Source organism: Corticium candelabrum, chromosome 10 (genome assembly GCF_963422355.1).
Source record: "Corticium candelabrum chromosome 10, ooCorCand1.1, whole genome shotgun sequence".
Lineage (NCBI taxonomy): Eukaryota > Metazoa > Porifera > Homoscleromorpha > Homosclerophorida > Plakinidae > Corticium > Corticium candelabrum.
The window spans coordinates 3850487-3863553 of record NC_085094.1 but is presented as its reverse complement, the minus strand read 5'-3'; the positions used below and the strand labels follow the sequence as shown (position 1 = coordinate 3863553).

The following is a 13067-nucleotide window of genomic DNA, read 5'->3' as shown; positions in this document are numbered from 1 at the left end:
CACTGCATCCTATGCTGATCGATGCAGGGTAGCTGGTTATCTCGTTTCCTGGGACGAAATTTACGAAGTGAGGCGCGCCATGGCTGTGACAGCATCAAAGCGCGTCCACTAGCTTCCATCCCTCTGTTACAAAAACTCGTCCTCTGTTGCATCCTATCTGTTGCATCCTACCTATCGTTGAATCTAGGCTCTATACCTTCTTTTCACTACACGTTGCGACACTGGAGAAGAAAAAGCTCTGGTGGCTACACAGATTATCAGTAAAGTCGTTGACCTATCAAGCACCCGAATACGGGACATTGTAACACAACGAGATGCAGATAATCCGGGTCTTGTTTGAAATATAACGCGCGGGCTGTTTCCGTAGACTGATAAGTGGTCTGAATATTTCTACTCAAAAGCGAGGAAGCAGCCAATCACGAACGAAGAATTGGTCACGTGCTTTCGTTTGCGTATGTATGTGTATGGGGTGTAGTCCCCTTGCACCGAACTCTCCAAGAGGGTAATTACACCAAGGGACCTAGTATTTCTGGTAGTAAAATACATGCTAACTTTAGTCTTTGGCAAGCAAGGGATGGTGTCAGGCTAAAATTACTATCTAATTGCGCAAGTATCTCTTGATATGCCACATGATGGCAAGAATTGCACCAAAAATGTCCAAAATACAAAAACACTACATAAGAATTTACAGCATGTGGGCTTACAAAGCAGGTTGCAAAAGATTAATTGATTAACTTATACAAAGCAAATAGCAAGTAATCACGTTCATGCAATCGCCCATACTTCCTTCTACTATGCCATGTCTACACCACGTCTGCAATTATTCTAGTACGAACGACTCGCGTGAGCATTTCACGCAGCCAGTCTGTTAGTCCAGACGAAAAGCAGTCAGCATGGCGTATGCGTCATCTGCTGATGGACGAACTGCAGGCACAGAAGACCAGCAATCTTTAGCCAGACTTGCCCACGCTTTAGCTCTATCTCGATTCGAGACAACGTCTAATTCGTCACTCGACCAATCCGAGATCTCTTCACCAGCAAACTTCCCATTCCCAGGACGAAGTACTCCCTCCTGCATCTGCATCCAGAATTCCGCAATCGAGAGATCTTTCTCTGTGTAACACGACTGCGCCCTCTGGCCCTGCCACATTTCCCACAGGATGATACCAACGCTAAACATATCGACCGAACAAGTGTACGGTATTTCGTCCATCATTTCAGGCGCCATGTAGGCTGGCGTTCCGCATATGGTACCCGTTTCTTCTCGGACGGACGCGGCCAGACCCATATCTGCAAGACGTATCTCTTTCCGGTCCGTTATCTGTCGAAGAAAACTTCAACGATAGCGATGGAAATAGCGTTGCATGCATGATTGCTTACCAGAACATTTTCGGGCTCCAGATTTCGATGAATGATGGCGTTTCCGTGCAGGTACTTGATCCCACTGACCATACCCAGAGCAAGATCTCGGACTGTTGAAAACCCTTGTGGTTTACGTGCTGATTCTCGTTTGGCGTCGGTAATAAAATCGGCCAGGGTTCCACCACCACACCACTCGTACAGCAATCCTAACTCGAGGGAGTTTAGTCCCAGCTCAACTGATCCATAGAACTTAAGAATGTTGGGATGACTGCATTTCCTGACATAGACAACACAGATAGTTACCGGTATACGTTCATAACTGTACGTTTTCTTACTTGTAAATGTCCAGCTCTTTTTTGAAATCGTTGGCTGTTTCCTTTGTAATGGGGTGCTTCAATGTTTTCAGCGCGGCTTCTTTTATTTCGGCGGTGGTGACCTTGTGAACAACGTGGAAACTTTCTTTGGCTCTTTCTCCTGTCTTCTGCAGCCACTCGATATCACTGCCGTTGAAACGGTGGCTACTTAATCGTAACATAAAGTAGGACAACTCGCCGTTTAAGTCTTTGCACCTGCGCAGTAAATCTTTATACTGAGGGATGTGACCGGTTTCCTGCTCTTCACGGGCAGTGAGCTGTTGGCGGAGCTTCTCGACTTGTTCGGGAATATATTTTCGGACTACTTTCACAGACGGGCAGAGAGTTTCGAGCGATAGAGCGACCATTGTAGGTAGACAACTCGAATCGAAGTCTTGCATCAACGCGTCGTACGCTCTCTCTACGGCCGATTTGAAATTCATGCCCTTGATAGTCTTAAACAACTGAAATGCTGCAAGCACAGGACAGACAAGAACCCCAATGGCAAGTGCTATGGGCACGGCCACCAGTACCAACGGCACTCCTACGGCAATAACCCCAGCTATTTCCGTAGCAGAAAGGCTGTCATCATCATCATCATCATCATCATCATCATCATCATCTACAGCTAGGCTGTCTTCTCTGGTGGAGATGTCTCCACCAGACGTATGGCCACCACTAATATTCAGATCCAGCTTGTTCACCATGATTACTCCCTCCAGGACGTCTGCAGCAAACGTAGTATTTGCCCAATCACGAAGACCCTCAAAATCTTTGAATCCAATTAGTGCATCAACAATACGGTCGATCAGAAACTCTTGTACGTTTTTGTCATCATAATATGACTTCTGCGATTCAGAAAGCTGAGATGATTTCTTCCAATTGAGGATATTTGTGCGGCCTTCTGCTGACCGGAAGTATTGGAAGAGCTTTTGTGCAACGTTAAGCATCTTGTCGTCCAATTCTCTTCTCATTTCACGCAAATGTCCACTTTCTAGTGACACCTCCACGGCGTTCAATTCTCCCCAGTGCTCAGCTTGTCTTTCTTCTCGCTCGTCAATGGGCAGTCGCAGCTGTCTGATTGTCATTTCCAATACTTGCTCGACATAACGCATTAAAGCGTACGGTTTTCTATTTGAAGTGAAAACCCAGAATTAGTATCAACGCTGAAATTATTTAATGAGAGTACACGAATGTATACGCATGCCTGAGTGATTTTTCCACGATGTTTTGGAAAGCTTTTGGAATCATTCTCTTGATGGAGTTGCAGAGGGCTTGTAGGTCTGGAGTTATTCTCCCATGTTGGTGAAACAGCGCTGCTTGTTTTGCATTCATTGTTAACAATTGACATTTTCTAAATCCTGGCCAGCGAGCTCTGATTCCTTTAGCTGCAAGAGCCAAATATGATTTTCTGCTGTCTTCAGGAACCATATCCCACTTGTTTACAACAAATATTGCGCACTCAGGCAAATGGAAATCTGTAACTCCTTTCCAGTATGCTTTCAGGAGACCGCCAGCCTGTAGTCATGCAGCAACAGGAAAAAGGAATATCAGTAACATGCGTTTATGTGAACTATAGAAACACAGTGGAGCAACACTAATATACACTCGTTGAAACAAGAAGAGAGAGAGAGAGAGAGAGAGAGAGAGAGAGAGAGAGGAGGGGAAAGAGGAAAAGGGAAGGGAGGGACAGGGGCAGCGACTCGCAAATTGGGGCTTGGGAGGGGAGGACGTCAAAGGACCTCGGAGTATATACATGAACTAGGAGAGTTTTGGTCACCTGACTGCCGTACTGTTTGCTTACAATTTGTGCTCAGAGTTGGGGGCAAAAATTCCCGAGCTCCTCAGCTTCGCCGCCACTGAGGTAGGAAGGGAGGGGAGGAAGGGAAGAAGGGAGAGGAAGAGGTAGAGGGAGAGGGAAAGGAGAGAGGAGCTCAACCCTAACCGCTGGAGGCACTTTTAATTTGTAGATATAGTCAGAAAAGATTTAATCTAGAGCAAAACCTATTATTGTTTCATCATGTGTTTGGACTTTATGGGCAATAACGCAAGTTCTACGTATTGTGGTCATGAAGGTTAGATCCTTCATTTCTCTGCAGCAAATTTGAGGAAGAAATCTATAAAACTCGGTTTTACACTGCAAACAACAACAATCACAACACAAGAAAATCAAAAAGAAAAACAACAGCAACAGCAACAACAAACACATTATCATGTGTTTTGAGATCCTACTTGCGCTGTCTCTTCTGCTGATCGACCACCATCCAAGACGTAGACAAAGCCACAGGCAGCACTACGCTGACACTGCTGGGTAATCTGCCTCGCAATTGAATCTTCCAATTCCTGTTCAGTTACACCCGGACTGTCAATCAACGTAAAATCCTAAAATCACCAGTGGTTAATTAAACCAACGTCTACTATTTCTAAAGGCACTTACTCGGAGATGCTCATTAGGCCAAGAAATTGTAACCCTTGTGCACTGAACATTGTCATAACTGATATCTTCTTCTTTCCAACGTCTACTACATTTCATGGTTTTAGGAGCTACAGCTTTAACGAAGTTTTTCTGGCCTTCGTCTGTAGTGAGATCAATTGTTAGTTCTTGACCATTGTGCACATGAAGGACAGCTTCCTTTTTCTCGCCGTATACAATCTCACAAAGCACTGAGGTAGTGGCATTGTAGTCTACTGGAAGGATGGGCTCTCCAAGCAATGCATTGAGCAAAGTGCTCTTGCCAGCAGAAGTACTACCTGTCAGAGATAGATAGAACAAGCAAAATTATTGATTAGTTCGTATTGACTATATTCAAGTAATTTCAAGCAATCTCAGGTGCAGGAACTGTAGGGCCAAGAGGTCCCATAATCCCCAATAATTTTCCTGCCTTACTGTATTACTCTCAAAGACAATGAAGAAGCACTATAGTGCTAACCCTCAGTTACTAGCTTACTAACGTAGTAGGTGTACAAGGATGCAAATACGTCATGACATACAAGGTCACGTGGACGTCACTTTAGACACCATATGCCAAGTGTCTAATTAGCTAAACAGCTTGTGTTGTGTTGTGTAGTTGACATAGCAGCTGTGCGTCATTGCAACACTTAGATAATTGGCGGCATCCTCTTTTATGACAATGAATGCATGCGCTGAGGCGGGGCGAGCGCTGTAGCGCTTCCTGCCTCGGTAATGTTTGGCCCCCCTAGGTTGAAAACTTCTCCGGCCTATATCATTGGCAAGATGGAAGCAAAAGGAGGGAAGGCATGCTAGTGTTAGTACTGTGTGCAAACAGACAGTTTTCCAGTGAGGCATTTCCATGGCTCATTAGGTCTTCCAATTGCTTTCAGAAACGGCATGTGTCCAGTAGCCTAGCCAGGCATGTTTCCGCGCTGCCCTGAAATCTCCTATTTTTGGGCTTTGCCCTTTCCCAATCATGAAAAAATACGTTATCAGTATTAAAGGAAATAGTGGAGGCCAAACTGCATAAGTGTCAAGATCTTTCGTTGTTCTGAGCCCTTCATGATCATATTACACGTACCACGTCGTCCATTCCTGTATATACATGGTCACTGAGGCACCAACAATAGACTGTAGAGTCTTGCACTGACATTGCAGGAACCACATTTCTGGAACCCTGGTTACACCCTATACAGTGTGTCTACCATCCAAACATGAGATCACACTATAGATCTACTATCTAGAGTCTAAAGTACTGCAGGGCTATGTATTAGTTACTATAGGGTAGCTGGTGTTTATGGCATTTATTGACCCCAGGCCTCAGGTTTATCAACAAGGTAATTGAGGTTCAATTATTGAGGTGATAAGCCCTGAAACCCCCTCCCCTAGGTGTTGACAATGCCATAAACACCACATACCCATGTAATATGTAATTTATTGTATGGGCGTGAATTTGCATCAACTTTCAACAACAAGGTTGTGATTGGTAGATGCTAGTGGCTGTGTAGTTTTGAACTGTAGCCTGAGTAGCTTTTGCAGCATTACATTCTACATGGGCAACAAGCAATAAATAACCTGTTTGTGCTTGTAACCAACCTTGCTGACGTAATTAGTAGATGTACTAGGTGTTAGGTGACTGCCCTAAGTGTGTTGTGTTATGTTTGGTAGCTAATGGCTTGTGAAAGTTGGTCTACAGATGCTAATAGACTAAATGGCATTTAGTGTATTGTATTAGAGCCTGATGTTTACTCTAATATACCCAAGGTATAGTCTGTTGCTATGACAGTGGGTGGATTATCGGTATTCTACCTCCATGTGACCTGTACAAGCGCTGTAACTGGCTCTTATTATATGGGCGTGGTTGGGTATGCAATATGAGCCAGTTACAGCGCTTGTACAGGTCACGTGGACACAACACACTTAGGGCAGTCACATAACACCTATTACATCTATTAATTACATCAACAAGGTTACAAGCACAAACAAGTTACTGTAAATCCAGAAAGTATAACGATCATTTAATGTTAACGAACATAACGAACAAGTTCTCATCGTTATAATAAATTACGTTGAGCAATTTTACTTTGCGCATGCGTGCTTTTACATACGCCATTTTGAACAGCACCGTACTGCATACGACCAGTAATGTTGCTTACCCATTGGTTCAAGCCTGTAGACAGCACAGAAGTTGCTGCAGCAGCTTCTGTAGCAGCTGTGGACAGGGAGAACATTGATCTACAAAATGTGGACGGAAATGAAAGTCTCACGAGCGGCACCATTTTGACGAAGCAACGAAAGCTGAGATTGGAAAGTTTGCTGCCATTCAAGGAAACAAGAGCGCAGTTGACACTTTCTCTAAGCGCTTAAAGTTTGCTCTTTCTGAAGCCACTGTAAGGAACTTCAAGCGAGAGGTCCTCAAGCAGCTCAAGGAAGGAAAGACGTTGGATGAAGTAGAGCTACCTACCAAGAAAAAAGGACGTCCTCTTCTTTTACCAGAGGATATTGACAAACTAACGAAGCAGTTTATTCCAGGTCTTCATCTCTGTGGATCACCTGTAAGTTCTTCCATAGTCCTAGCTGCTGCAATGGGTATTGTGCATCACAAAACTCCGTCACTTCTGAAACAATATGGAGGATCACTGGACCTGAAGAAGTCATGGGCTTTCTCCTTTCTCTCCAGGCATGGGTATGTAAAGCGCAAAGCTACACGTGCAAGCCGCAAGGTTCCTGATGATTTTGTAAATATCAAATCTATCTATCTTGATAATATAGAAAAAGTTATTAAAGATTATAACATACCCTTGTCTATGGTGCTCAATTTTGATCAAACCGGTACCAAAATGGTGCCTGTGAGTGACTGGACTCTTGAGGTGCAAGGATCCAAGCAAATCGACATGATTGGCTTAGAGGATAAAAGAGAAATTACCGTTCTTCTTGCCATATCACTGACTGGAAAACTTATCTCACCTCAAGTTATCTATGCTGGCAAAACACCAAGGTGCCACCCACATGTGAACATTCCCCCCTGGGTGGAACATTACTCATTCTGCGAGTCACTGGTCAAATCGAGACACAATGCTAGAGTATATAGAAAAGATTTTGGATCCTTACATGGCAAGACAACAGGAACAACTAGGTCTTTCACCTGATGCACCTGGTCTATGTATATTTGATGTTTTTGCTGCTCACAGATGTGATGAGTTTTTGCAGAGTCTTCGTGAACACAACATCAGGTATGTGATGGTTCCAGCTGGTTGCACTGGGTCACTTCAACCACTTGATGTGGCTACCAATGAACCATTTAAACATCACTTAATTAAAGGAGCTCTTCTCTTCATGGTACGCTGACAAAGTGAAGACACTACTAGACAGTGGCCTTGCAGTAGAGAACATCAAAGTAGACTTGCGTACATCTGTGATCAAACCCATTCATTTTGGCTGGCTCGTCAAGAACATGGAATGGCTTTCAAGTCAAGCTCAGATGTTAAGAAGAGGGTGGAAAGACATTGGAATATTAGGTAAATTACAGATCAACGGACTTCTCTGTAGTGACCATTTGGTTGTACTAGTACTATTAGTACACAGAGTTCTAGTCTTGTGATTACTGTTATCATAATAGGATATTACTAAATAGTTGGTAAAAGAACGTTGGTCATCAAGATTCATTATAACAAAAAACGTTAACTTCCAAAACATTTCAATTTTGGACAAAATCGTTAAAATGTAAGACCCTTATACTCTCTGGATTTACAGTATGTGGTGTTTAGGGCATTATTAACACCTTGGCCTGGGGGGGGCTTATCACTTCAATAATTGAACCTCTCCTCCCGCTCCATCAATTATCTCGTTGATAATCCCGTGAGGCCTCCGGTCAATAAAAGCCTTAGACACCAGCTACCCATGTAATAACTAATACTTATTGCGTACCCGACCACGGCCATACAATAACCGGACTTATATCCCTAGAGTGCCACGTAAACGCAGACTCTTACAACGTGCAAGACTGGCAAGCATATGTAGTTTAAGGGAAAATCTAATTTTCCAACAAAACTAGCGTGGAATTACCTGCAATTAGCAGCATTGGTCGCTTGGTACAGTGGTCGACAGCGTTTTGAAAATCTTCACGCTTCAACCACATTTGGTTGTCCGTGATGTGAAGTTTAGAAAACCATCCGTGAGCGTGTACGTCGTAAAGAAATCCTTCCGTCGCCTTGACAAGCCGTAGGAATTCCTTCCTCGTAACAGCAAAGTCCTTGAGCACCGACTGAGCTACCGAAATCGGCTACACAAGGTCGTAAGAGTATGTTCCTCATTACTAACGTGCGAGACCTGTGGAAAGGCTTACTGCAGGCACTGGTGGAGGAAGACGGTAGGTCTGCCCGAAATGTTCAAGAAGTTGATTCTGAATCGAGGAAATGTCGTCACAGTTATCAGTGCTGAGACCGAGATTGTCACAGACGTCCATCAGTTCGTCTAGTTCTGAAGCATTCATGATGAGGTCGACATGCACGGGACTCATAGGTAGAGATGGTGTGGCCTCGGACGGGGGTTCGGGCAGTATTCCTAGTTGCAGTTGTGACACCATGTCCGCGTTCGTTGACTGTCTAGACATCGTTGAACTCTGCAAGTGATCAGATTTCGGCGATGTAAACCGGTTCGTAGCTCACGTGACTATGTGTAGTTACAGACCGGGGGCATCGCCATGTTGACGGCCCGAGCACATGCTCTCCAGTCGAGCAAGGGCGGTGGAGCGACTCGCAAGTCGGGGAGATGGGGCATGAAAAGACATCGGAGTACATGAACTACGAAGATATACTGTGTACTTACAAATAGAGGCTGTTCTCAAAGTTGGGGGTGCCTGAGCCCCAGTACCCCTGAGAAGTGCCCGTCACGGTCACCTCTGTTTACATGTTTAGGGTCATTTGCATCAGGATGACTAATTAGCCTGCAATGCCTGCTCTAGTTGTGTTGTGTGTGCATAGAACTCAACGTGTCACACTGGCATGATGATGGGCCATCAGTCCGGATTCTGCTGGCTGATATTCTCGACTGCCCAGACCTTTGTAGTGCCTTTACCAGGCATGGTCAAAGAATTGAATTTCAGGGGTCAAATCTGAGAATGTCCGCACTTGACAGGGGCCACTCATAGTTTGCACTCACTGATAGCAAATATTAATTAATTAATCCCAATTAATTAAATCCTGGCAGTTACTGCAGATCCTGGAAGCACTGTTTCCTGTAAGTGCATGGTACAGGTTGTGATGACCTGAAATGACATTCAGTCACCATGCAATACCTGAGTGCACTATGCCCAACGCTCCGAACACCACTGTAACAACAACCAGTAAATCATTTGTCAAAGTTTCTACAGACAGTTCCCATCGTCTCTCTATTGGCACTAGCCTACTAGAACATCCCAGTTTACACACTCAAAAATAGTGCATGTCACACACAATCCTGTGATCACTGCATAGAATACTGTTTTATTGAATAATTAATTTGTCCAGATTTCATATTTATATAGTAAAACTCTCCCCACAGCCACAAGTTCCTTTGACATTGGGATTGTTGAATACGAATTCAGAGGAAAGTTTGTTTGACACATAGTCCATCTCTGTTCCCAGTAGAGTCAACTGAGCCTTAGAGTCAATGAATACTCTTGCTCCTATCAGAGAAAACCATGCATGAACGAATGTGTCCGCGGACAATACAAATGCAGTGCTAATGACAGTGAATTGTTTGGTATATTTTTCTGGCCACACACACACACACACACACACACACACACACACACACACACACACACACAGAAATTACCATCTTGATTGACCTCCTCATCAAATTTTCCTTTACCGTTTGCATAATCTATTGTGTACGAAAGGCCATTGCAACCACGTGCTCGTACACCAATTCGCAAACCACTCTAAAGATGCAAAAGAATATGTCAAAACCTGTAAACAATTGCCAGTAAACTTAGGATTGCCTACTGCATCGGGTTGTCCTCTAAGTAGACTACAAACCTTTCCTGCTGCAGCTTGAGTCTGCTCACACAAGTTACATTAACAGGTAATCCCGAGTTCAAATGTGAACTCATTGTTAGAGAGCAGGCACAGAGGAGAGCAAACAGCAACTGAATGGACTACATTGACTAATAATGAACAGGCGAAAGTGCAATGTGGTTTAGTTAAATATCAAAGTCTAGAAGCATGACAGCAAAATTTTGAAATTATGAAAATAACTGCTGCTGTGTCTACATGTATTGACAGACAGACAGACAGACAGACAGACAGATACTTTATTCTCATACAGACTCTACTAGTACATAGGCTAGGAATTTGTAAAAGCAAACCAGTCCTTGCAAACAATAAAGTCATATATTAACTAATGGACTTGGTCTTGAATGTCAAAATCAAATACCCAACAATCTACAGCAAACTTCGATACAAGAAAATGAGTTGACGAAGAAAAGGCGACAAATGACAATCCAACTGTGAGACAAAGGCGGACGCCGAGCTCAGAGAGAAGAGAGAGATGCGTACATAACCCCAACTGACAGCAGACGCCAGTTGAAGCCACAAGAAGATGATGGGACAAAGAAATGACGACAAGAGACCATCCAGCTGCGAGACAAAGGCAGACGCTAAGCTCAGAGAGCGGGAAAAGATGCGTGCACAACCTTGACCGACAGCAGACAGCGACATAAGCCACAAGAAGGAAAGTGAAGACAGAGCGCCGACAAAGGAGATGACATTGAAGACACGTGGACACAAATGACAAAGAAAGGGGGCCCCGATGGTTAACAATGTTCCCTAGGACGGTAGCAGCCAAAGCCACACACATCGACTTGAAATTCTTGCTCCCTTGGCCCTCTGACAAACTTCTTCCCACACAATACAAAGTAGAAGACAACATTACCAACATCCGGGGACAGACAGACAGACAGACAGATTGTTATATTTGAACTCTTACTCTACCAATAACAATTGCTAACTTTACGTATGCATAACAATAACAGTCAATGAAGAAATCACACGAGAGTTGCAAGACTGTACAACTACAGACAGTTGCTTTCTCCATCTATCTCTAAAGTCTGTTTCGCTGCTTTTTCCATTTGCATCTTTTGAAATTTTGGAGATCTTATTTTTAGACACACAAACAGACAGACAGACAGACAGACAGACAGTTAAACAGACAAACCAAAAACATATGTAAGCAAATAAACAAACGTTTATTACAGTGAAACTATCATCATTGTTGTCGTCATCATCAGTGCTCAGTAGCTAGGAAAGACACACAGTAGTAGATCTTATCTTCAATGGCTCTGTTATAACTCTGGCGTCTAATTCAAAGTTACATCATTGCTCACATGCCTTAAAATCAACCCATACGTAGACATTGACAACCAGACAAACACAGAGACAGAAAACTTGTAAGCAACCATTGACAGATAAATAACACACAAAGACAAGAGAAGACAGGCAGTCAGAAATACAAAAAGATAGACGGCAAACAGACACACAAAGAAATGAATACGAATGAACGAATCCCTCTCTTCAATGAGCCAGACATTCCTACGAATGGCAAGAAGAACCGCAGACAACACGCTGGCCCACGTGTACAGCCGCTTCATTGCTGTTAATTCATTACATAGAGTTACTCTAACGTATAAAATCATCTAGACTGCTTCTATTTATTTAATAGCTTCACAGACTATCTAGTCTAGAGTTACCAGGACGATGGCCGCTCGGCGAGGAATAACGCCTTTCCTCTTTACGGCTTTCACAGTAGCCTTAAGAGCACTGGACATCTTTCAGCAACAAGTTGCGTTTCAGAGCAAGACTGGCACCACTGTTCTCTATGACGAAATCACGTCCAAGTAAGTCAAAACCCGTATATCCGGGAGCTTTGATTGGTGACTCGACGGTGACAAGATGTTGCACCGTAAGAGTGCTTTGGAGATATTTCGAGTAACCATGTTGTTGCTATTATGGCTTACCTCAGTGCAGTAATCTTGTCTTTGTCAGATGGCAGTTTATGTATTTTTTCCGATTGGAGTCTTCTACACAGCCACTCATCCGGACATGTTCTTGCAGCGACAAGTAGAGAAAGAGAGGGTAATTGCAGATATGTATAATCAATGTTAATTAATTAATTACTATAACTGACGAGTGCAGTACGTGGTTTCTTTGTTGCTCCCGGATGTATTTCCAATTGAACATTCAGGACAAAAACAGGTTTTAGTAGGCCGTACGCACAGGCAGGCAGGAAAGAAAACTCACATAATTAGACAGCACAGAAAGGCCTAGTAAAGGCCTTGTTAATTAATGAAGTTTAGTAGAAAGTTTTAACTTAATTAACAAGCTCAATAATTATTATTATTTGCGTAATGTTATGGTCAAGGCAATTTGAAAATAATTGTTGGTAGAGATAACTACAGTACCTGAATGTTGTATGACACGTCTTAGCCCACGTGAGAATTGGAACTCTAATACAGGTCGGAATCTTGTACAACAAAGTCACACGCATATGAGTATGGAACGAGGCTATACCACCAGTATACCTACTTGTTTCAATGGACCAAATCACAAATTAGTATTATATGAATGGAAATAGATACCAATGGGCATCTTTAAAATTCATTAGGTTTTCGCTCCTTATTTATTCTATTTTGTTACCTTCTGCAGAAAGAATATGCGGCTGAATACTATGAAACAAATGTGGAAAGGTTAAAAAACTTGGCACAGTTGAAGAAAGATGTCAGCAACAGGTCACAAAAATGAAGAATGGAAATTGAACAATAATGGTCAGAAGCACCCTATAACTTGTACGATACTACTATCAAGAGTTCATGACATTGGTGTGTATACTAAATAGTTTTATTAATAATGTGAACCTCATCT

At 43.1% G+C, this 13067-nt stretch overlaps 2 protein-coding genes and 1 long non-coding RNA gene across 3 annotated transcripts; 1 reads left to right on the top strand and 2 right to left on the bottom strand.

Moving 5' to 3' along the window:
- Window positions 1-606: 606 nt before the first annotated feature.
- Window positions 607-8793, bottom strand: LOC134186119 (uncharacterized). The gene is made up of 8 exons (XM_062654038.1): window positions 8513-8793; window positions 8233-8449; window positions 4153-4466; window positions 3948-4097; window positions 2923-3233; window positions 1698-2846; window positions 1381-1639; window positions 607-1321 (listed from the first exon to the last, which is right to left on the bottom strand). The coding sequence occupies exons 1-8, from the start codon at window positions 8777-8779 to the stop codon at window positions 869-871; spliced, it is 3120 nt and encodes a 1039-aa protein (XP_062510022.1). The 5' UTR covers window positions 8780-8793; the 3' UTR covers window positions 607-868.
- Window positions 8794-9501: 708 nt separating this feature from the next.
- On the bottom strand, window positions 9502-12064 carry LOC134185634 (iron-sulfur cluster assembly 1 homolog, mitochondrial-like). Its single transcript, XM_062653468.1, has 4 exons — window positions 11897-12064; window positions 10155-10208; window positions 9985-10090; window positions 9502-9832 (listed from the first exon to the last, which is right to left on the bottom strand). Exons 1-4 carry the CDS (start codon window positions 11972-11974, stop codon window positions 9684-9686), a joined length of 387 nt encoding a protein of 128 aa, XP_062509452.1. The 5' UTR covers window positions 11975-12064; the 3' UTR covers window positions 9502-9683.
- On the top strand, window positions 12036-13064 carry LOC134185635 (uncharacterized). Its single transcript, XR_009970810.1, has 3 exons — window positions 12036-12134; window positions 12192-12281; window positions 12852-13064. It is a non-coding gene; the product is annotated as an uncharacterized LOC134185635 (long non-coding RNA).
- Window positions 13065-13067: the final 3 nt, after the last annotated feature.

What these genes read in the sequence shown, in the direction of transcription:
- LOC134185634 (XM_062653468.1), bottom strand. Translation starts at nt 11,974, where the DNA reads ATGTCCAGTGCTCTTAAGGCTACTGTGAAAGCCGTAAAGAGGAAAGGC. An exon ending in TTAGAGGACAACCCGATGCA is followed by an intron (nt 10,091 to 10,154) that starts GTAGGCAATCCT and finishes TTGCATCTTTAG; the next exon opens with AGTGGTTTGCGAATTGGTGT. An exon ending in TGAGGAGGTCAATCAAGATG is followed by an intron (nt 9,833 to 9,984) that starts GTAATTTCTGTG and finishes TTTCTCTGATAG; the next exon opens with GAGCAAGAGTATTCATTGAC.
- LOC134186119 (XM_062654038.1), bottom strand. Translation starts at nt 8,779, where the DNA reads ATGTCTAGACAGTCAACGAACGCGGACATGGTGTCACAACTGCAACTA. An exon ending in GGCCTAATGAGCATCTCCGA is followed by an intron (nt 4,098 to 4,152) that starts GTAAGTGCCTTT and finishes TGGTGATTTTAG; the next exon opens with GATTTTACGTTGATTGACAG. An exon ending in ATCGTGGAAAAATCACTCAG is followed by an intron (nt 2,847 to 2,922) that starts GCATGCGTATAC and finishes CACTTCAAATAG; the next exon opens with AAAACCGTACGCTTTAATGC.